This window comes from Falco rusticolus, chromosome 16 (assembly GCF_015220075.1).
Source record: "Falco rusticolus isolate bFalRus1 chromosome 16, bFalRus1.pri, whole genome shotgun sequence".
Classification (NCBI taxonomy): Eukaryota; Metazoa; Chordata; class Aves; order Falconiformes; family Falconidae; genus Falco; species Falco rusticolus.
In genome coordinates this window covers 501,915-525,934 of record NC_051202.1, presented here as the reverse complement: position 1 = coordinate 525,934, position 24,020 = coordinate 501,915, and the positions used below count along the sequence as shown (strand labels likewise).

The window sequence follows — 24,020 nt, the reverse complement described above, 5'->3', positions numbered from 1 at the left end:
CCCCAGGCACAGGACACTGGTATCAGATCAGGGCTACCAGGGGAGGTGTGGGTATATGGCAGCTTGTGTGGCTCTGCCTCAGGCCTGGCAAAAGCCTTAGGATGGCTTTAGCGTGTCGCTGAGCCCGCCGTGGCGAGGTGTGCTGGAGGGCAGGCCAGGCTGGATGGGCGCAGCAGCACGGCTGGGCAGCACCACCACCACAGCAAACCTGGCCGGGAGTCACCGTCCACTGGCACTTCGCGGGGAGGCTGAGCTGGGACAGCGGCAGGGTGCACCGAGCTGGTGCTGGGGCCCAGATCAAGCCAGGAAGATATCTGGGATCACTTTCTTTGCTGTGACCTGCTTTAAATGCTTTACGCGCAGATTGGTCCTCTGCTTTCTTAATCACAGGCAGGAAAGGGGAAAAACGGCGCTGCTGGGTGGCCCAGGGCACCGTCCCGGAGCAGGCAGGGCGGCAGGCTGAACTCCACTGTGGGCAATTAGCTCCTTGCCCTGCACGGGCTCAGCCTTCTCATCTGCCTTCCCTCAGCTGTTTGGTACCCTAAAGATCAGCACGCCCTGCAGCCCAAGGAAGGCATCTTACTCTTAGGGCGCTCCCTGCCCTGCCCGGGTCCTCTCAGACCCCCTTGCTTCTGCGTCGGCCAGGGAGGAGCGAGAAGGGAGGCACGCTGTTGGTCAGCAGCTAGCTCTGGTTGTCACTCCGCTGCATTCAATACTCTCTTGCAACTCGGGCGGCAGCAGCGGCATGGTTATCCACTGCCGCCCGAAAGGCAGGTCGGGCATTCGGTGGTGGCTGTTTGGCAACATGAGGGCTGGTGGCTTGGAGCAGGGTAGCTGTGAATGTGCCCAGGGGATTCACATGTGCAAGCGTGCACGTGGCGTTGTGTCGTGTCTTTGCTTAGAGGCAATACTTGTCTTAAATTCTCGTGGATTCTCTTGCATTCCCATTTTAGTTGTTCTAGCTTCTTTCTGAAGCTCAGGAGACAACAGATTTTCCCCAGCTACGCCCATATGGGCCAGGCAAAGTCCCCTGTTCCCTGGTGTCACAGGGGGCGAGTTCTGGCAGCCAGGTCCTTTGCATCAGGATGTCATACTATTCCCAGTCTGCATTTTGGAAGTGTGCTCTGTACAGTGCCGAGTGTGATGCGAATTACAGTCTTGGTTTCCCATCAGCTCAACAATAGCAGCCAAAAGGATAAAACAATTTTAAAGCTACTTCTCCCAGCCCCCCTCTCCATTCGGAAGGCTGTTAAGGATGCAGCGTTTGGTATGAACATAAACAAACTTGCACATACATCTCTGTGCTGTGTGGCTTCTGCCAAGAACAGACAAGTAATTAAAATCTAGTTAAAATTCTGTTTCCTCTGGTACGTGCAGAAGTTAGGATCAATGACTTAACTGATCAGAAAGGGTCAGACTCTTCAAGCTCCAAGAAATAAAATGTAACCGATGTAACCGTCCCTTCCCTGCTACACGTACTCTTCAACAGCATCAGCTGCCCCGTGGATCCGGGAGGTGTTCCTGCCAGCATCCCTCGGCTGGAATTATAATTGAGTTTCTTCCTTTCTCGCATACACTTCTAAAGTTTGGGGATTGAGTCCCGTGCATTCTCTGTCTCCACTTTACACCGTAACCTTCAGCAAGTCCCTTAAGGAGGCATCATTCCCTGAACAGTGTGAGGCTGACGGTGCTCCCTCCGGAGGGAAGACGGGAATATTGGTGCAGGGTTTGCATGTGATCTGCTGTATAAGTGCAAAGCATTTGCTGCTGCTTCTGCACGAGCTCGATGTAAATGTGTCTGACACATCTACTTAGAGTGTAAGTTCTTCAGGGCAGGGACCATCTGCTGCTTGCGCTGGTACCAGAGTAACACAACACAGCCATGCTCGGCCTGCCCTTCAGGCATTTACCAAACTGAACAGGATTAATAATTACAGTCCTAAAAAGTGTTTGGCAAATAGTCCCCTGCCATCAGTCAGGACTTGGTCTTCAGCTGCCTGATAAGGACCCGGTTAGGATTTTGGGTGGGGAAGCTGCCCAGTGACCCAGGCAGGCTGGCACAGGAGATGCAGGGCATCTCCCAGGTCTGGTCACCCCGCAGCGAGCCCTGCTTTGCTGCGTGCAGGCGGTGAGGCGCGATGGTGGGGCAGCCTGGGCCCCTGCCCTCCCCGGGAGCAGGGAGCTCCGAGCTCCCCCTTCCTTCTGCAGCACTTGGCCCCTCCTTGTCCAGACCATTCCTGCTTAGCTGGGGGAGAGCGTCTGCGAGCTGTGTGGTAATTAACTTATGAAACTGGTAAATATTTATTTAACGAGGACAGGCAGGATAGCTAATTGCTGTGGTTTCCCTTGAAGGACGGGTTTGCGGAGCGGGGCAAGGCAGCCCCACAGCCCATCTGCTCCCGGCCCCTCCCTTCCCCGCCCCGATGAGCATCTCTGCAATGTTGGAAACTGCAGCTGACGTACGTTGATCACGGCGCAGAGCAGCCATAGCCTAATAAATAACCATAAATAAATCTCTTGCTAAGGAGTTGCCTCCACACCCTGATCTCCTCCCAGTGTGATGACATTTTATTTTAATTTCCATGTAACTCCAGTGGCAAGTCATTTCTCCCCCCTTTCTCCTTCCCACCCCGCCAACCCAGCGACAACAGTGTGTGTGTCTCTTATCACACGTAACCAAATATGGCAGCTTTAAATGGGGCTGTCATTTTTCTCAGTTTCACTTGTGATATAATCAAGGATGGATTTCCGACACAGGGACTCTTAATAGGCTTTCTCACTTGCAGGCTGCTAAGAGAAAAGGCTTGCTTTGTTTTATAATATTCCCATTCTGACCGGCTGGTGGGACCTGTGGAAGGCAGGAGGCAGGTGACACTATGGCAGGCAGGTGACACTATGGCAGAAGCAGAAACCAGGTGCCCAGTACCACTTCAGGGCAGAGGGATGTTGAAAATCAAGTTTGTTTGTACCATGCACATACTTTTGCTCACATACCTGCCTCTGTGGCAGGGAACAGAGGAGACTAACTAGCACATGATTCTGCCTCATTAGCCCTGAAAGTCTTTTCTATGCTCTGTCTTAAGATGAGAAAATGTAGATTTGGCAAGTATGCTGGAAAAGCTGAGTTTAGGTTATGAGAACTGAGGCTTAAAGTGGTTCTACTTGATTGCTGCAGAAGACACGAAATGGAAGGAGTGAATGAATAGCTCCTTCATTCCAGCCAGAGGAGGCTTGACAGCTGGGGCAGAGGAGCTGAGCACCCCTCCTGACAACCTGTGCCACTCTGCCAGCAAGCCACCTGCCTCACTGACGCAGGGATGGAAGCAACTGCTGGCCCCAGGCATGGCCAGGACCATGGTGCTTGTTGGCCTGTTAGCTGTGGACCGTCTGATGACCCCAAAGGATTCACAGCGCAGGATTCACAGCAGCGTGTGCTTGGGTTTTGCTTATCGACTCCAGAGGAAGGGCTCTGGAGAGGGAGGGCTCTGGATCAGATGTGGTCATCCTAGAACATACACACTTTGTTCCGGTGAGACCGAATGCTCTGCAGTTATACCTAGCACACATCAACGTCTCTGCCTTCCCAGCCTGAGTTTTCTTGCTTTACTTCTGACTTAGAGAGACAAAAGAGAGTTCTCTTGCCTGCCTTTGTTAGGGACAAATGTCTATGAGAAATGACATGGGTTAGGGCTGGCTGCTTCTGTGAGAGGGAGCAGGCAAGCGCTGGGGTCCCTTCGGACCCTGTGTGCGTGCACAGGGCAGGCAGGGAGTTGTCAGGTCTCTTACAAACCTGAACACAGACAAATATAGGACCGTGTCATATAGCTCCACTCCTCCTCCTCTTCCCAGATGTCCTGCAAATTCAGGCTCTTCGGTCGCCAGTATCTGTCCAGAAAACTGGTTCTCTCGTGATGGAAAAGGAAGACTTTCAAGAACAACTGAAGAGGGTAAATGAATCTCTCCTGCTTCCATCTGAGGATTTGCAGGAGGTCTTCATCAATTATTGGACATTTTCAACATTTCTATTCCAGGAAAAATAGCTCTTCCAATTAACAAAGCTGTATTGGGAACAGCTAAAAATATCTGACAGATTCCAGATATTGTCATTCCCATCTTCAAAACAGACAGATAAGAGAGAGTTTGTGCCCTCCGTGGGAACAGAATATCTTTATTCTTATCCACAACTGTGAATGAAAGGAATATGTAGCAGCAGCCTGAAAATTACTGTAGCTGAAAAGAACCAGAACTACTACTACTGTAAAGTCACAGGAGAGAGTCATTGCCAAGCCTGAGACTTAAAGCTTCCAACGCATTTTCCTTAATGAGTGTAATTTATTGACAAACTGCCCCAGAAACGTAGAGAAGACATCTAAGCCTTAATTACAGGAAGGAACTTTGTTGCAGGAGCATCTCATGAGGGAGCCTCGGCTGAGGCACCGCCAGTGCCTGGGAGTTTGATGCCAGGGAGGGATAAGTCACCTGGAATGATCTGCTGCTCGAGAACCTCCAGTTTGCTTGGCGGAGGGCAGGCAGTAAAGCCTTGCAGGTTCCCATTGCCTCATTTGGTTCTTGAGGGTGTAAACACCTGTGGAAGAACAGAGGCAGCTGAGGCAGGTTAGCTCTAGATGAAAAAGGAACCAGGCACCTGTGGGGCATCCAGAAAAGCCATGCAGTTGCTAAGGAGAAGAGGTTCAAGGATGCTACCTTTGGCATCCTGTTGGCATTGAGAGGTCCGTGATCCTCTGGGCGGGACTGGAGGGAGTGCATCCTGGAGCTGCAGACCACTCATGAGATGGTCTCACCTCTCTGAACTAGTGGGAGGAGCTCCAACAAGGTGAGCAAAGGTCGGTACTGGAAGTGAGTTCCTCCAGGATGCTGAGGGTGTAGTCTCCAGCAGCATCTCTGATTCTGAAGGGGCTTGGTTTGGGTGCAGATGCTGGCTGTCGCAGGCATTTGTCTCTCTCTGAGTTTATGGGAAAAATATAAGGAAAAGCAGAAAACAGCGGAAATTGACAAAAAAAAAAAAAAAAAAAGAAAAAAGGAAAAGGACAAAAGAAGAATGTAGTATCTTTTCACTTTTTGTACCTCACCTGCTTATACCAAGCACAATAAGGTAAAGCGGTAAGGAAAAGATCTTATCTTAAAGAGAGACTCTGGAATTATACCTGGGAGAACCCGAACCTTTGCTTGGGAAGTGACTTTAAATTAATCTGAAAATGGATGCAGGATGGTCTGAACCACTGATTCTTAACTCATCTCTTTTTGTTAAAAAGCTTAATAAGCTTTTTACCTAAATGTCTAAAAATGATAATGTAGATCCCAAGCTCAAGCTCATTTAGTCCACGAGGATACAGGGGTAGGATGCAACGATGTGGTGGGTCTTTACATTGTGCAAGACAGAGTTTGCTGAGATGTTACAGTCCCTCTGGAGCTGAGAACATCACAGTTTCCTAGATATTTTTAGTAGAGGAAGATTTTTGTGCAACAGCTTAGCCTTCAGAAGAACTACCAAGACCTTGTAAAATTCAGGTTCTGCATAAGATAGGAATACTTCAGTAGTAAAACTGTTTTTGACTAGAAATGGAATTTCTAGTGCTGGTCTGAGACTGGAGAAAGGGAAAAAAAAAAAGCAGCTATGTTTCCTGGGGACTTTTGTGAAAACAGAAAATTATTCACCACCTTTGGATTAAGCACAGCTTTAAAATATCAGCACTCTGGTCTTTGATGGCTCTGGGTTTGCAACGGCAATTGAGGTGAGGTGTTATTTATTACCAGCTATTATTAGTTTATGTGGTGTCACAGACAGGCAGCGTAAGGCATCGGACTAGGGAAAAATGAGGCCTCTGTGTGTCAAAGATGATCCTCAGCAGAAGCTTTTGTGTAAAGCAAGCAACCTACAGCGGAGCAGCTGCCATGCTGCAAGTGCTGGGAAACGGCTGCTGGAGCGAGCTGCATTGAGCAAACAGTGATAGACGCTTTCAGCACACAACAGAGCAAGGTGCCAGTAAGAAATACACTGACAGCCTGGCCGAGATGCGATAAAAGGCTGTTTCCACTCTGACTTTACAGTAAAAGCCTTCTCAGGAGCTCTGAGTCGTGGGCAGCTTCCTGGCTACATGTGCTTGGGGGAACTGTAGAGCTTGAGGTCTGGTGATGCCGGGACCGACGGTGGTGTGGGGCAGAAGATACAGGCTCCTGTGAGCAAAGGGCTCGCATTCCCACGGGGTTACCGCAGGCCTTTAGTCCTGCGCTGGGAGCTGCATGCTTTTGCTGGGAGTCTCTCAAGAGGAGACGAAATGCCTGAGATAGAGGAGCATTGCCCGGATTTGCAGTGTTTGGGGTAGAGGGGCATACCAGGGGTGTGCAGTGCTAAAACAAAGCGCTTTCTGCTCTGCGTGGGTATTATAAATTGCACAGGAAGCAAAAGAGCACTTCTTTAGTCCTGTGGCTTGTGCTGTATTTCCAGCTCGCCCATTGTCGCCCACAGTGGCGCTGAGTGTGGTCGGAGGTAAACTAGCGCTCTTCCCACCCCGGAGGGGCTGCGTACGCAGAGCTGGTGGTGGCGGGAGAAGTACACTCACCAGAAAGTTAATCCTCCCTTTGCACAAATTGTGCTACATTTGACAAGATTTCAGTGGTGGCAGTGTCCTTGTGAAAATTTAAGGTACTTTGAGAGAAGATCAACTTGCTTTTATTAGCAGTGAGGCCTTATTTTTCAAGGAAAGGTGGTTTGCTGAGAAAAAACAGGAAATTCTGACGCATCCTGGAGATAAAAATATCATGTTCCCTGAGATAAAAGTAATAGTTTTATTGAGTTTTGTGGAGAGGAAGCATTTCAAGGCTGAAGAAAGCAAACCAGAAATATTGCAAAAGTATCTTTTTTTCTTTTTCTCCCCACTCTGCTTCGTGCAAAGGATCCCACCCACCTCTGCGCTGAGCGTGCTCTCCCAGGGGAGCCCCCTCCTGCCCAGCAGCCATGGTGTGCAGCCTGCCCGGGTGGGCAAGGGCTGCGGGTGGGGGGCTCTGCGGGTGAGGGGTGCAGCACATCCCACCCTGGGGAGGGCAGAGCGCTGCGATTGTCTCGACTCTTCTATCAATTCACCTAGTTCTTTGCCTGGAGGAACGAAAGTGGTTGAGGTGGGCAGAAGAATAGTCTAAGGAGGTGAATCCCAGCGAGGAGATGCTGCAGGACCCGGTCATTTGTTGCATTTGCTGTCACCTCTTTCCCCGGCAAGGCTTTTGCAAAGCCCTGTTGATTTCCCTTCTGTCGCTCTCATCTGTTGGCAGCGTCAGGGCAGGTGCATTTCTGTCTGTTGTTTCCGAGTGAACTATTTAATTTGTAGAAGTACAAGCAGGTCAAACTCCTTTTTGTTTCCCTTCCAGGGCCGCAAACCTGGTTACTTCTCGTTCCTGGATCCTTTTTCCCCTGGCGTCTGGCTCTTCATGCTGCTCGCCTACCTGGCTGTCAGCTGCGTCCTCTTCTTGGTCGCTCGGTAATGTGGCTGGCGGTGCCTTTTCCTTCCTCACGGTGCCATCTAGCGTCCCGCTCCCGGACCCGTGGGGGCGTGTGTGGTGAGGGGCTGGGGGGGGGACACTGGGGACACCCCCCAGGTCAGCAGTGTGGAGCGGGCAGTAAGGGGGCAGATGCCTCCCAGCCCCCTGCCCTCCGCCAGCTGGGGACTGGGGCTTTGCTGCTGAGCGCCCGCGCAGGCACGTCACCGCTGCGTATGGCAGCCCTGGGATGGCCTGGGAAGGGCTGGGATGGGGCAGCCAGGAGCAGCGTGCCGCCAAGGAGCGTACTTGGCCACAGCGGAGGGTGCCGACGCGGAGAGCTGCGTAGGAAAGGTGGGAGTAGGGCTGGTGCTGGGCAAGTGGTGCTGCTCTCTGTAGATGCTGGATCTGCAACAGATAAAGCAGCCACGTGTCTTGGACGGGGAGGGTGGAGGCTGGCAGGTACCGGCAAATGCGTTCAGAGATACGAACACGAATGCCAGTAGTGATGTTTGGTTCCTCTGGCCTTGTAAAACCCAGTGTGTACAAAAAAGAAAATTCATTAATATCTTTCAGCAGCTTCTTGGTTGATGTGCAGAGCCTCACTTGGCAGCTCTCAGTTCCGTTTCCCTACGACTAATTTAAATCAGCCTTAAAATATATCACTGAGTGCTTGTGGGCAGCGTGTCTCCCATCGAGGCCCTGGGTCCGTGCTCCACTGCTGTTTTCCCTGGCCTCCTAACAAACGGCTTGTGGCTGGTGGCATAGATGGGCCTTTTCAGACAGAGTTGAACCGTGTCCCAGCAGTGTGCACCAAAAATGTGCTCGGGGCTTGACAGCTCTTTCAGGACACAGTTAGCACCCGATCCTCATTACAAAAAGTTGGAACTGTGCTGTCACCCTGTCCCTTAGCATGGCTAAAGTTGTCATCCTGACAGGACTTTAATGGTTTCTTCAAATACTATTACAGCCTCAGAAATGTAGTTCTGAAGAAAACATTGAATAATGCAGTCCGGTGTGCTCTGCAGACTGAGATTTGGTGCCTCTTTAGCTCCCTCCTCATGTTTTAAACATGATCCTCCAAAAAGGTGCCTTTACAGAGCTTCCCGCTGGGGATGGAGCTTTGGACACTGCTCTCTGCCTTTCTCAGCAGTGAGGAGCTTTTGACCCTGTGAATTGCAGAAGACTACCGGAGCAGTGTTCTTTACTGCTAGTGCTTGATCCAACCGTAGAAGACATAACCTCTGCCTCCGTGGCATCACAGTGAGGTGGGAGATGCCGAAACAAAAATAAACACCTCATCTTATTTAAATGATGTGTAAGCTGGCAGAGCCCTGCAGCTGTATCAGCAATATCCCCAAAATGACCCCTCCCAGGCACCAGCTTGGTTAACCATTAGCAATAGAGTGTACTGCAGCACAGGAATCAGAAGACTTTCTTAACAACTAGGGAACTGAGGATTGGAAACAGCAAAAAAAGGAGCGCTAGGCTACAGTCACTTCAGTGACAGGCTGTCATCTGTTTCAGATTCCCACCTCTGTCCTGTCCCTTGAGCCCTGAAAGTATGTGATGCTTTGAAAGACCAGTACTTGGCTTCAAACTGGACCTGAGACCTAGACCTTGCCAGGGCAACCATACCTTCTCAGCACAACCATTTGCACCAATACAGTTATTGTTATGAAGGTGTCATGCAGTTGGGTCTCACACACTTCACTTTTGAACTTCCCATTGATGCTCATTATCCAGCAGGGAACATGGCCAGAGATGTTTGATTTCAATTTTACGTCAAGTCTGTGCACATCTGGAATTATTGTTGTGGTTGTCTGTGGCGCGAATTTACACACAGGGCTCCAGCCTCCCTGCAGCCCATGCCCAGATTTTCAGCAGAGCCTCTCAAAACTTTTGGAAATCTTTACAAGAAAGCCTCTGGCTTCTGAGTCTTAGAGCAAGCATTTCACACAGCTCTGAGCCCTGGGCATCAATTGACAGCAAAGAGTTTCCTCCTCAGAAAAATCTGCCTCCAGAAGAGCTAGGGCTTCACAGCTTTTCTGGTTTTTGCTTCTGTTCTCCAAAGTGCCCCATTTCCCAGTGAAATTACTGAGCTACCTGTATCTTGTCATTTTAGATTGACACCGTACGAGTGGTACAGCCCCCACCCCTGCTCACAAGGTAGATGCAATCTTCTCGTGAATCAGTACTCTCTCGGCAACAGCTTGTGGTTTCCAGTCGGGGGATTCATGCAGCAGGGCTCCACCATTGCCCCCCAGGCACTGTCCACGCGCTGTGTCAGTGGAGTCTGGTAAGGAGGTCAGCCCTCCCCTGACGGAAGGCTTCTCTGCAGGTCTTTTCTGGGCAGCAGCAGATGGAGAGGCGGAGGGTGGGGATGGAGACCAGATTCAGTCTGTGGGGAAATCTCAGGTCACCATCTTGAATTTCCCTTTCCCTAGGTGGGCATTCACCTTGATCATCATCTCCTCCTACACAGCCAATCTGGCAGCCTTCCTCACTGTGCAGCGGATGGACGTCCCCATCGAATCCGTAGATGACCTGGCTGACCAGACAGCCATCGAGTACGGCACCATTCACGGTGGCTCCAGCATGACCTTCTTCCAAGTAAACCCCATTCTTCTGCTAATAACTGGGGCAGGGGGTGCAGATGGCACCCGTTAATCAGATTTGGAGGTCAGCCCAGCCTGTTGTGCTGGTTCCATTCCGGTTTCTGGCATGGAGGGGGCTTCTAGAGACCCCTGGCTGCTTGGTTGCACAGGACTGGGTCTCTCTGCAATTTTGATGTGATCTTGACTTTTACATGACAGTCCCCTAGTTGGGTAAGCAAAGAAACATTTGCAGACCCCAGGTAGGCTAGCATAGGCACGGTGCTGGAGTCTGTATGTGTGGTCAGTGGCACTGAAAACAAGTCAGTCAAGTGTATGCAAACTTATGCAGGCAATTTAGCTGAATTTAATTTTTATCTTCCCTGCTCTATTCAGAAGGGAAATAAATGAGTGAATCTTTTCTGCAGTGCTCTGAATGCACAAAGATCTGCTTGAGGATTATTTATTTATTACTTGTTGAAATTCTGAGAGGAGAGAGCGCTTTTCTCACTTTTTCCCCTCTCTGAGTCTGAACTGAATTGAGAAGCCTGAGAAATCTCTCGAGTGAGCCTGAGCTTTTCAGCCCAACTTTACACCCTTCAGGGGTTTGGCAAAAAGCTACTTTAAAGCAGAACGTTACATCTAAAATGAGCTGAACAGAGCCCAAGTGGCTAAGGTGGTTGTATATGAGGCACTCGGTTCTTTTCAGGAAGGCTTTCAAGTTTAAAATCCTGACTGTGATTCTGCACTGCCTGGCGGGTGTGGGAGCTGCTGAGAATTATCGGAGAAGAAATTAGGAAAAGATCCTCTTGTACCATTTGCAACACTTTAAACTGTGTTGGGATCCATTTGCCTCTGGTGTAACGATGGTGGGTTGAATGTAATGGTGGGTTGAGCAGGTGGCTGAGGCTGTCCTCACCACCCCTCAGTTCCTGGCTGCATGAGACCGATGTCCACGCTGGAGCACCTTGCCTTGTAGCCCGTCCTGGCAGCTGTTTCCCCTGACACTAACACACAGGATTAAGGTTTAAAAGTGCAGCGAATCAGGAGCAAACACACACCCTGTTCGTCTGTCCTTTGCCCAAGTGACTGCACCCAGGGGACAGAGCTGGACAGATGAGGGCAGTAACTAGGTCAGCAGCAGATTCCCTGAGGCTCTCCAGCAAAAATACTCCATGTATTTTTCTAAAATTGAATTTATGCAAAGAGCTTTGCTGCAACCTGTTAGAATTAGGCATGCATTTCATGCCCAGCTTTGCCAACAAAGTCTCAAATCCACCAAGATATTTGGACCTCTGAACCTCATTGAAATAAATGGAGGTTAGGCATCCAAATCCTTTGACTCTTTTCCCAATTGTGGCCTTTTCATAGTGGCGTCTAATTTGTGTGACGTCCTAATTTGTGTGACTAACCTAATTTGGGTTACGCTTCAGCAAGGTGCTCCTACCTTAGCTGCACTTGCCTCCTTTCTCCTGCAGAACTCCCGCTACCAGACGTACCAGCGGATGTGGAACTACATGTACTCCAAGCAGCCAAGTGTCTTTGTGAAGAGCACGGAGGAAGGGATTGCGCGCGTGCTGAACTCCAATTACGCCTTCCTGCTGGAGTCCACCATGAACGAGTATTATCGTCAGCGCAATTGCAACCTCACGCAGGTCGGGGGCCTTCTGGACACCAAGGGCTACGGGATTGGCATGCCCGTCGGTAGGCAGTGAAGAAAAATTCTAGTCCTTCTCAGCTGTCGACAGAGGACCGGAGCGTTTGAAAGGCTGAACCAGCTCTAAAGCCAATGTCACGTTTCACAGCTCTGCCCAGGGTCGTTTTTTATCTTGGGAGGAAAAGCAAATAGATTGCAGTTGCCCAAGGTGCGCGCTCAGAGCCAGATGTACGAGACCCTGCTCTGCTCCAGAGCCATGTGACACGCGACTGCGGCTCTTCAAATAATTCATGTGAAAGATGTTTCAAAATTGCTGCTTATTTTCTGCATATATGCTCTTTGCTGACTGTTTCCCTTTTGAACCAGTGTTTTTGAACGTTTTGTGCTGCTTGTTTTATCTCAGAAGTGCTGTAAAAGTAATGCTGTTGCAACCCTTGTAGTTTTTAGCACAAGTTTCTTAACAGCTGGTGGTTCTTAAAACTCCGGGACAGAGAATTGGGCAATTCAGTGACTATCTGAGCTAATAATCAAGTTTAACAAATGCAGGGGTTTTGTCTTTCAAATGCGAGAGCTACCAAGAGAACGTCATCTCCCAGGGCAGCACAGAAAAAGGATGTAGTAGTTGTTATTCCAAGCAATCGGCTGATCTTTCAGCCAGTCTCGTGGGCTCGGGAAGCGTTGTCCTGACCTTTAAGCACCTGCACTTAGCAATACAAAGTTAAGGTGAATTACATAAGAACCGTCACACAAACAGTCACTGTAGTTTAGCTAACATGCATAAGCTTGTAAAGCCACAGTAGCCTGATGGTGAATACAAATCCTTACTTTCAGGACTAAATTTGTTCTGACATTGTCTTGTTAAACAGTGAAACTGTAGCAGATAAGAAGAGCAGAAAGCTGCTGGGTGGGACAGTAGTGCAGAGTTACCAGCAGAACTGTGTCTTTCCCACGGCCCTTCCTCGGGACCTCTGGTAGCAGGTGCCAGGAGCGCAGTGGAGCTCGGTGCTGAGCGCAGAAGTGAGCCTCCTCTGCCGTGAGCATCTGGGCTTGCCTGTAGGCTGAACTGGCTGCTGTTGCAGTGCACCAGTTTGAGGGAAGGAGTGTTAGAGCAAGGTTGACGTTGGAGGCAGAACGACAGAAGGGACCTCAGTGGCCTGGAGGAGCAGCGGTGCAATGCTGAACTGCCTGTTCAGACCCTGCCCCTGGAGCCAAAGCCCCCCTCCCCCTTGTAATGGGCCTCTTTAAACGGCCTGCGTGGGTCTCGGTGGACAAGTGAAATTGCCACCCGCACATGACATTAATCAGTTCACAGTCCCAGCAGGGAGGCTGCAGGTTTCAAGGGCTTACATGGACCCAAGCCCCTTCCAAACCGTTCAGAGATGAGCGTTTGTAGTGGGGCACGCTGGCAGGGCATCGTGGCGGGGACAAGTGGGGAGGAAGGCCGGCCGAGGCAGTGCCTTACCACATACCTCTTGGTGTTGCAGGCTCTGTGTTTCGCGACGAGTTTGACCTGGCTATTCTCCAGTTGCAAGAGAACAACCGCCTGGAAATCCTGAAGCGAAAGTGGTGGGAAGGAGGCAAGTGCCCCAAAGAGGAGGACCACCGAGCCAAAGGTAAGCCACACCACTCCTGGTAGCATGCTGAAGGGGCCAGGCAGCAGAAGCATCTTTGCCAGCAGTGCAAGGATGAACGTCGATCTGCACGTGAGCGCTGCCAGGTTTTCTGCCTGAGAATTACTTTTTCCTCTTCTTCTGATCTGAGATTCCTTCCTTCACAATTCAAGGAGAAAGCCAAACAGCTCTGCTGTGCCTCATGCTGTGTGTTTTTGCCTGGGGCAGCGATAGCGGGAACAACCAAGTGACAAATATTGGAGGCATATGGAGGGTAAATTAGCTTCTAATGAACGTCTGGGAAAATGGATGGCTAAAGGGATCAAACCAAAATCCTGGGTTCCTTCAAGGGAGATGGATCTCCACCACAGGCCCGCTGGTTAATGGCTCCAAGTGAAAGTGCCTTTCAAACAGCCAGGGGAAGGGACACAAGGACTTTATTAGTACATCTGTAAACTGAGGAGCGAAGTCTTGTGGCTAATGCTATGTAAATTGCCATAAAAGCTACCACATTAGGCTGAAGTCCCAGCATGAGAGCAGTTGCCAGCTTAACACAGTTGCTGCATTTTTTTAGTTCTGGCAGTCACCCCTTCCTCAGCAAGTGGTGTCTGGGAGGCCCGCAGGTCCCCCAGCCGCAAGGACAGTCCGCTGACCTTTCTGAGCGCAGAGACAGAGCGCCAAGCTGGGTCTGTGGTACCTCTTTTGTTTTCTTGACATTGCAGCAGGTGTAGGTGCGTGTCTGTGCGCTCCGGAGCTCGGCTGGATTCGACCCCGCATGCAAGGTGCTGCTCCGTGCTGGCAGTGCCGCCGGGCTGTGAGTCTCGAGACAGAAGGTGTTGGCCCAGTGTAAGACATCAGGCCTCAGGGCAAGGCAATAAGCTATTTAAGAAGTTACTCTTGGAGGCCAGCAGGCACATGGGAGCCTTTTAATCCACGGACTGTGCAAAAAGCAGCTCGGAAGCAGAATTTAGTCTGCGGGCTGTTTTGAGATGCCTTTGGGACGGGACGGCTGCGAAGCAGACTCTGGGTGCTACCCGGCATGCTCGGTGATCCTGGACAAGTTGTTCTGCTGTTTTCTGTGCTCTGTCATGGCTCACTTCCTCAGTTTGGGAAATGAGGAAGGCTGTAGCCTGCTGGTACATGTGTATGGAGGAAGGAAATACGTCTCGGTGAGCTTGGAATGGGCATCTGAGGTGGCACCCTGGCAGAATGATGGGCGGATGTAGAGAGAGGTACGGGCCCTGAATTCAAATTTGAGAGCTGCTGGGAGGAGAGGATGGCCTTTTCCTTGGGTCTAAACTGTGATTATGGGCTGTGTTTTCTGCCCTGCAGTTGCTTAGTGGAAACATCTCTGCAGCGAGCTGATTTACAGAGTCGCTAAATTGCTCCAGAGGCAATGCCAAAAGAATGACGGAGGAGGAGGGAGAAATGTGACCTCCTAAGTTTTAGAAAAAAACAGGTCAGCAATTTACAAGGATTTTGGTGAGATTTTATATCTAAAAGCCAGGCAGAGATTAAGTCAATAAATCATTGATTCTTACACTTTGATTTAATGCTACAGAGGGGGGAGGAAGATTTTTATAGATGTTCTTGTTGAGTAATGGCCTCGTACAGTCACCTCAGTGCAAAGCACCACATGCTTTTTGTAATCAATCCAATCAGGGGCCCAGTCCACTTGAGACCCGAACCCAGCAAGCACAGGAGCAGAGCTGTGTCTCAGGCAGTGTGTGCTGAGCCTGGCACTGCTCCCCAGCTCCTCTCACGGTCCTGTTCTGCAGGGCAGGATGGAGGCACAGGCTGCAGTTTTGGGGAAAGGGGCCATGGTGGGAAGGGAGGTGACAGCCTTGGCACACGGAAAGCTCAGAGCGGGTTCCTGAGGGGTGGATTTTCCTTCCAGCTGGTGAGCTTTCTGGAGTGCAAGCTGTGTAGAACAGGGCTGGCAGCTGCCGTGTGGGCAACTTGGTCCCTTCCCTAATCGAAGCTGTCTGCCTGTGAAGCGTTTGGCCCAAGTGGCCAAATGGCTCCTACAATCAGCAGAGGGGGTAGTCATCCTGTTGTAAGCCAGTGGTCCAAAGGAGGTGAGATGAGTCACCCCATGGAAGGGGTTGTTGCCTTCTCGTGGGCCAGAGGGTGCTGGGCAGAGAGCACCCGATCCATAAACAGGCACCACTGGTGGCAGGGACCCCATTCAGTCACTGTACAGAGTGAAAAAGTGTTGGGTCCTCCTGGTCTTGTTTGGAACTTCTCCTTGCTACTGCAATGCAAGCAGCTGTAATAATTTTTTCAGTGGCACTTTGCAATGCAATCAAAGGAGCTTTTTTTGGTGTCAGCTTCCTTTAAAACCCTTTCTTGTCGTCTTCATCTCTGCTTCTTAAACAACATTGCTCATCTTCTTTTGCAAAGTTCAAAGAAACTAGAGCTGGGTGAATAATTTGCAGGGATTAATGTGCCTGATTGATCTCTCATTTTTTCTCCTGTTTTCAGTTTGTCCACAAATTGCTTTGTACTTCCCTCCAGTATACTTGCTGTTTATCTGCAAAATCATCATTTCTGAGAACGTGTCTTCGATCGTGCAGTTATTGCAAGTCATTCAGTTCGCCATCTGAGTCATGCGGTTAGCTATTAATAAGACAGGGCTGGCTGTGTGTTTTTGGTCCCTTGCCGGGTGCATGCAGTGCCAACTGAACAGCAAAGAGTTGGGATTTCTGTACGGCGATGCTTGCAATTTATGTTGTTTCTACCTCTTCACAGCATTGTCTCTTCTCCTTTATTTCAGGCCTGGGAATGGAGAACATTGGTGGAATCTTTGTGGTTCTTATCTGTGGCTTAATTGTAGCAATTTTTATGGCAATGCTGGAATTTTTGTGGAGCCTTCGGCACTCTGAACAGTCAGAGGTAGGACCTGAAAGTGTCCTGAGGGGATAGTGTGTGTTCATTACTATCTGCAGGGTGCTCGGCAGTGCAGTGCTCTGGAGCAAGTAACGCACCCAGGCTGAGATGAGCCTTCCCAGTAATGAGACCTCACGTGCATGAGAAGGCTGGGTGCGTTGGGCAGGGTCTAAAGTGCACGAGCTTCTCATGCACTCCTACTCAGATTGAGGCTGTAGGGATGCTCCAAGGGCTTTTGAAGGGGTCAAGGATGTGTATAACATCCAGGTGCCTTTCCTGGAGACAGGATCACCTCTGAGCATTTCTACCTGCAATAGGTTTGGGTCTTGTGTTGATCTGGGGATCCAGAACACTGGAGGGCCTCTGACAAGAGGCGGAGTCTGTTGAGCTAAATCAAGTGTAAATGTCCGAGCATTGATGTCGAAAGCTGGTGGCCAGATTAACGACTGAGTCCGTAATGCTTTGGCATCAGTATCCAGAGCAGACGCAGCTGCTGGGCTCACAGCTTACTTAGGTGAGCAGTATGTCTCGGGTCTGCCTTCCAGGTGTCGGTGTGCCAAGAAATGGTGACGGAGCTGCGCAACATCATTCTCTGCAAGGACAGTTTCCACCCTCATCGGAGGCGAGGGGGAATGATACGGACTCGCCCCATTATCCCAGAGGAGCGCCGAGCCCGCAGCACAACCACGCTCAGCAATGGGAAGCTGTGCAGTGGGGGCGAGCCAGATCCCCTGGCACAAAGACTGGCACAAGAAGCTGCCCTGGTTGCCCGAGGGTGCACGCACATCCGAGTGTGCCCCGAGTGCCGCAGGTTTCAGGGGCTCCGGGCACGGCCGTCCGCGGGCTCACCCGCACAGAGCGAAGAGAGCTTGGAGTGGGAGAAGACCACCAACAGCAGCGAGCCCGAGTAGTGCTGGGGCAGGTGGTGTTGGGGTGGGCCAGGAGGGTCCTGTTCCATTTTACAGAACACGGACTTGTACAATGTCAACTTGTTTTTAAATTAAAAGCAGTTACCCAGCTTCTCCAGAGCAAGGCGGACCTTTAGGCTGACGTGCAGGCCTGGCCAGAGGGTTTGGTTTCGGCGTCCAAGAGGACCCGTGTCTCGCCAGAGCCTGGGCAGCGGGGGCAAGGTCCTCTGGCTGGCCTGTCTCCAGCACTTGTCTCCGTGCCACCGCGCGGCTCCGAGGCAGGAAGGAGGGATGTGGTGGGTAACTGGTGTAGCAGATATTGCCCACCCAGGGCCAAGAGCGGTTCTTGGAACTTCTCCACTCCAGGCCAGGAGAAAGGATGTTGGCGCTGTCTCCCCATCACGTAGATTTACTTGGGGGATGTTCTCAAAGGGCGGGGGGAGGGTCTTTTTATTTGATGTGGATAAGGGACAGGAAGGGAGGAGTCATTATTTTGTTTTGGTTTATTTCGGGTATGTCAGGACCTAGTCTCCAAGGCACCAGGTTTCAGGTGCTGAAGTCTTTCTTCCATTTCAGAGTGTGGGAGGTGGACTGAGAGAGGAAGGGAGGGATGGGATGGGACACGCTCCCCATGAGAAGCAGCATTTGCTGGAAGTCCATCTGAGGAGTTGTTAAAATACATATATATATATATATATAAAAATATATATATATACATAGATATATATTAAAATGCCAAAAACCAACCAACAAACACAGTGAACTCAAAGAGGCCTTGAAACGCCTGGAATTTCAGGGGTTCTGTGTCTTTTGTTTAGTTCTGGGGTTAGCTTTTGCTTTTTTTCCTTTCTGTTTTTGGGATGTGGGTGGGGGAGCCTGTTGAAGAAGGTGAGGTGGGAGCAGGTGAGATTGGGGAGTGCTGGGGAAGGCTGCCCTTCCCGTCAGCGGAGGGAGGTGGTATTTGCTGCCCACCATCGCTCCCCAACACATCCGCAGCCCGTGCTCTGCACACTCCCAAACAAGTGACTCTGAGCTCTGCCCCAGGCTCGCAAGCTCCCCTTGTCCGTGACCCATGGAGCACCCTCAGCTTTGAGGGTGACTTACAGCCCATGTCTAGCAGCAATGATGCCGCACAGCATTTGAGAAAACTATTAGCCCGGGATCTGATGTAAGGAAAATATTTACTTCCCTAGCAACAGCAGCAGCTCACCCTCTGCTTGGTACAGACATGGGTTTTACATTGACAAATTTAATTTTCTGATTGAAAAACAAATTCTATGCAATTTCTGATTGTAAAAGGAAAGAGATGACAATGGAGAGGGGCAGGGGGGATAAAGCCTTGAGTGAAGGGTACATCCTGTTCTTGAATTGTTTTCTTTTCTTTTTGTCTTGAATGTACTGAAATAAAAGATGTCCTTGTATAATCATGCTTTTTTTTCCTCTTTCCTTCCCTGTTAACATTCACAAAAATCGTGAGACAGTTTGAGGCCCGTCTGCTGAGGGAGAAACGCAGCAACTCTCCAGCTGACAGGGAAGAGGTGCTTTGGCTGTTGCAGGTCTCTGCTGCCTGAGTGCGTCCACACCTGCAGCGTTGCTGTTGTCTGTAGCTGAATGGAAACAGGAGGAAAAAGTCCCCCAAAAGAAAGCCCACGACACGTGGTGGCAAGGGGCAAACCCCTAACTAGCAGCAGTGAAATCTGTCCAGGGGGCCCAGGTTTCCATGTGATGTGGACCACGATGGTTACAGCCTTCCCAGACTTGCTAATCAGAGCCCAGTTGACCCCAGGGCTGAGGGTTAGGTACCGCCAGTGAAATCCATCATGTTGCCGTGGTCAGGAGCCTGGCTCCAGCAAATATTTCTGAGGAGGATGTGCAGGGAACAGGATGTGATGCCATGGTGATGGGCACATTAGGGTTGTTCTGTTGTTTCCAACAGCATGTGAAAAGAAGTGCCTGCCACACAACAGCAGTAAGATGTGCATGCACAGAGTGTGCCTGTGCGACGTGGAGGAGGGGATTTAGAGCTTGTTACGCAGGGAGGTGTACACAAAGGTCATTCCTGGCCTTTGTATCTGTAAATCTGTGGGGTGTTGCCCTCTCCCTGACTAAACAGAACAGTGGAGGTGCAAGCATGAGATGAAGTAAGGTTTCGCCAGAGCCTGGGCATCTGGTGCCGTGGGATCGGCGGGGCAGATCCTCAGGTGAGGTAAGTCAGTGAAACCTCCATCCCTGCGCTCTGCGAGGAGCCAGGCTTGGGCTTTCAAAGTACTGACAGCAACACCGGAGACATCTGAGTGTGCCTGTGTTGTGTTTAAAGGCTGACATGTTTTTACGAACAGTAGAATATATTCATCAAAAAGAAGCTGCTTTTTAAAATTTATTTACAGATTAGCAGAAGAAAAGGTTCCATGAATCATTTATCAGACCTGATGTTTTTTCACCCCTTCACCACAGTGAATAAAGAGGGATCTTGACAGAGTCAGACATTATTCCTCTCTTCTCCAAAGACCTTGTAGTCATCTGCTCAGACAGAGGATGTCAGGGAAAAAATGATGAGAAACCACCTGGTTTCTCACTGTCTTTGCTTTTTATCTGTGTGTTAGCTCACTCCACCCATATGGTATTTTATATCTGGGTCTGTATTTTAAGGTTTTTTTCCATGTCCCTCTTGCCCTCTTCTCTCTCTTTTAATTTTTTTTTTTAAAAAAAAATGTTCAGAGTGTTTGCACTCAGAGCAGGAATGGACCTCGGAAGAGCAGTGGAGGGATAAAAGCTGCTGTCATTTGGATGCCTTTTCTCAGTCTCTGTAGGTCCTATATTTTCTATTCGCTGGTACATACCTATAGATTTTACACCGGAGAGACCCCACAGCAGACAGCATTATGCATAAGCCTGGGTCTGTGCTCACATACATGTGTGCCCAGATGGGTTTGCATCTCACATGTTCTCTCTCTCTCTCCTCAGTGTTTGCTTTCATCTTTGAAACTGTTGGGGGGGCTCTTTTGCTCCGCTGGTCCCAATGCTAGTGCAGTTCAAGATCTGGAGTCGTTTGCCATCCAAAAGGCACTTTCCCAGTATTGCTGTCTCCTGATAAAACCTGAGTAATTCTAGTAAGATATCTCTGCAAATTCTACTGGGAGGCAAAGATTAGATCAATTAAAATTTAATACTTTGCTTTATCCCCTCTAACTGTTTTGTTTGATCCTCCTGCTGCCCGTTCTGTTCAGGGAGCCCAGCAGTGAGGCCGAGGGCTTACATCTCTCCCTGCAGTGACAGCCAACTCTCCAGCTCTGGCTGGGTCAACAGCAGTCTGGCAGGTTCCTAACTAAAAGGCCTGGGATCTCTCCTCATGCACTAAAACCCGTGTTTCTGTTGTTATTCCAGGCAGTTCCATTTTCACCTGATGATAAAAAGCTATTTTCTCCCCAGGGGTTGCATGGGTGAAACCTGGGGGCATTTACTGAACTGACTGGCATAAGTAAAATAGAAAAGGGTTGTCCTGTGAACCATGAGAGTCCACAGGACTTCAGGAATAAAGATGGTGAGCTATAAATTATAGAATAGAAACTGAACCCTTTGGACCGTAGTGGTCCTGAAGCAGGAATCTTTTTAACCATTTCAGATTTGCAGAAATCTTGCCTGCTTCTGCCCTGCCAAGTCTGCTTTTCTCCTTGAACCCTAAGTGCCTCACCAGGTAAGTGACCCAAAAGGTGATCCGAAGAGGTCCCCAAAGGAAGACACCAAGGGAATAGCAATTATTTTGCTTTGCTTTTTTTGCAGAGATCCTGAGTTACAGAAAAGGGTGTTACAGCTGGAAGGGGTGAGTGTCCAGCTGTCATGTGTAAGCTGGCGGAGATACCTATAGTGCTGGTACCTGCAGCTGTGGGCACAGGGTAATTGGGCTGGACACAGGAATGTGGGCAACTGGTTTTGATGGTTCTTGGGTGATGACTCTGAATGGTAGAGACATCCCATGGGAAAAGAAAGGGACCTGTAAGCAAGGCCTGCTGGTGGAGGCTGGATGATGACTGGTTTCTGATGATCTGGTGAAAGAGCAAAGAAACAAGGAAGGGCTGCTTTGGTGTTAGGTTTGGGGGTGAAGCTGTCACAATTTGGCTATGAAAAGGCCTGCATGAGTGATCAAAGGCCCCTCCATCAGCTGTTGTTTCATTCAGCTCTGAGATTACCCACAAGATATGCATTTCTCTCTTCTACACTCGTGTATTCAATGAAGGTGATGAAATTTCTTGTGGGGCTTTGACTAGAGGGAAAAAGTAGCACTGCCTGTCAGGGGGAGAGCCTGCCAGTGAGGCACTGCTCCAAAGCAAGGGAAATAGCCCCCATGACCTAGAGGCATAAGTGGAGACAGAATCAGGCCAGTGATCTGCAAAAGGAACTGTAAACTGCTATTAGAAATGGTAAAAAGTAAGTCTGGGCTCGCACCTGACACTTGCAAGTCTGCTGATTTTGGTCCCTTCTTTTGCTGAATATCTGAGGGGACAGCACATCTGCGATGAGGAGCTGCAACCTGAACAGAGCTAGAGGAGCAACGGCTCAGCGTGCCGGAACGCCTGCTGAACAGAGGATAAAGCACCCACAGTTCCAGAAACCCCATTACGAGTTTGATGGCCACTAACTGATTGAAAATACAGAGCTGAACTCTTCTGGGTACAAAGTAGCACTGATGAATTCAGTATAAATAGGCTCCTCTGGAACCTGATAGCACGCTGAGAAAATCAGCCCTGTTATCAGCTGGATCTGACAATGGGCAGGTTTATGCATCCTTCAGGGAGACTTTTTTTTCCTCCACAGGGGAATCTGTTGTGCTCCAGTTGAGTTAATACTCTGATTTGTGGCAGGACTGCAACATTTCATCCCAGAGAGCATTCTAGCCGGCAGATGAGGATTGCCTGCCTCGCCACCAGTGTGCAGCTGTCGGGGGGGGGCGTGCAGCACTCCATCACCGGCACAAAGGGCCACACAACAGCGGCTCCCCGAAAGCACTGTGGGGGCCAAATCAGTAAGAAAATGAAGGAAGCTAGCTTAATTAACAAAGGCTTTCTCCTCTGCTGGGTTTAGGTCTGCAGTTATCAGTGTAGCTGGCAGTTCTCAAAGACTGAAATGACAGTAGTTGGCTGTAAAAGAGATAACTGTCAGATTAGCCGGTACATATCTTCTGCCTGGGTTTTCTATATCATACCTATCTTGAAGCATCTCCATGTATCAAAGAGACTGGCTGGCCATTTGCCTTTCAGAAGTACCCTTTCCAATGTGATAAATAAGGGTCTATTACAATGGAAAGACCTAACATTTCTTGGGTTTTGACTTTAGGCTCTTTTGGAACAGTATTTTTCGTGCTTTGACCAATTTGTCCAGACTAACCCTTTCTGTTGTTTTTATCGTGGTACTTGTGTTTTCGGTGTATCGTATATTGAGCTTAGGGTGCAAGGGAGAGAAAACGTCTGTTGGAGTGCAGAGGCAGTGAGAAGGGCTGCTCCTGGCAGACGGACGTTCTTCTCGGCCCGTCAGGACTGCTCGCATCCTCAGCTCCTCTAAGTCAGCTGTGAGCTGCGCTGGGGCGAGCTGGTCCAAAGTGGCTGCCAGAACTCCCGATTGGTGTGCAGCATGGAAAACAGGGAGGACTTGCTGCTTTGTTTGGGACAAAATGTTAACTGAGGTAAGGGGGGGAACATCACTGACATTGGTGAGGAGAAGGCAATTTAGACCAGTATGGGTGAAACCTGTTATCTTCTGTCTTTTCTCTTCCTCCATCTCTGCCTTCCAAGCACCTTTCTCTTTCCTATTCATACCCAAAATACTCCTCCTCATGTTGCTCAGTCATAGAAAAAAGGTCTCAGATTGGCTCTTGCCTGAACTCCCAGGAAATGTTCATGAATGTAGTCTCCTGGCTTTTCACGCTTAGCTCTTGCTGAGCTGAGATTTAAAGCAATTTATTTCAAAGCCAAAAGTGAATGCAAATGAGGGGAAAGAACTAGGGGAGGAAAAGAAAAAAGACCTCTTATTCCCAGGTGAGCACTAAGATGTCTGAGCTGCCTGCCTAAAACTGATTGTTCTTCCAGAGTCTACAGTAAATACCCTTGCGTGTTAGTGAGCACAGCTGTAGAGGATGCTCTGATTATTGCTTGCTGAACTAAACTGGGACAAGGAGGTGAACACACAGCCTCTGGTTTTATTCGTGAGCTATTGATCAGCCACAACATCTTTAGCCCTCAGACAGCTGAAATGGAGGTCACGACGTGGTAGGGAGCCAGACATTAGCAGGAGGCTACCAAGTGTCCATGCTCTGAGGTCCTGTGAGCCAGATCGCTCTCTTCTGTGAGGAAGGTTTGTTTGCTGGCCGTTTCAGATGGCCCTGGCATGCTGCTGGCCATGTGCCTGAGTCAAATGGATTGTTATTTCTTTTTGAAGCTAGACCTTGAATGTAAAAACGGAGTTTTGTAAGGGAGTGTCTTTGTGGGGGATATCTGCTGGTTTAGCAGAGGTAATAGTTACCCTGACCAAGCTGTTTCATTGTAATTCCCCCATGTGGACACTGTATTTCAAGGGAGCATCATTATTCTGGAATGAAGGCCCCTGCTGGTTTTGTTTGGGTGGTTTTGAACAAAATCACGTCCACAAGGAGCTCTGAGAAAGCAGCAGCAAGGATGGCAAAACCGAATAGCAAAAATGCCACCAAGCCATAGCAGGCGCAGCGGGAGACGCTGTCATACAGGCCACTGTGCTCTGGCTGCCCCATGCTTTGCTCGCGGTTATTTCTGTCTGCGGTGGCCATTGCGTCACAGAAGTGAGAACAGCAGCAGAGTTATCGCCCTACCAGCTTGCTGATCTGTGTTGGACTTTGGGCACAGCC

At 49.7% G+C, this 24,020-nt stretch overlaps 1 protein-coding gene across 2 annotated transcripts in view; it reads left to right on the top strand.

Moving 5' to 3' along the window:
• Window positions 1–17,268, top strand: part of GRIK4 (glutamate ionotropic receptor kainate type subunit 4) — a 134,877-nt gene extending 117,609 nt beyond the window's left edge. The window contains exons 13-19 of one of the 2 annotated variants that reach the window (XM_037409993.1): window positions 7,384–7,493; window positions 9,617–9,790; window positions 9,939–10,104; window positions 11,564–11,789; window positions 13,227–13,355; window positions 16,129–16,247; window positions 16,787–17,268. In XM_037409993.1, coding sequence (XP_037265890.1) covers window positions 7,384–7,493; window positions 9,617–9,790; window positions 9,939–10,104; window positions 11,564–11,789; window positions 13,227–13,355; window positions 16,129–16,247; window positions 16,787–17,152 — 1,290 coding nt within the window. In that variant the 3' untranslated portion in view covers window positions 17,153–17,268. Of the gene's footprint in view, window positions 1–7,383; window positions 7,494–9,616; window positions 9,791–9,938; window positions 10,105–11,563; window positions 11,790–13,226; window positions 13,356–16,128; window positions 16,248–16,786 lie in introns of those variants that run through there. The other variant, XR_005107819.1, reaches the window with a different exon arrangement.
• The last annotated feature ends 6,752 nt before the right edge of the window (window positions 17,269–24,020 follow it).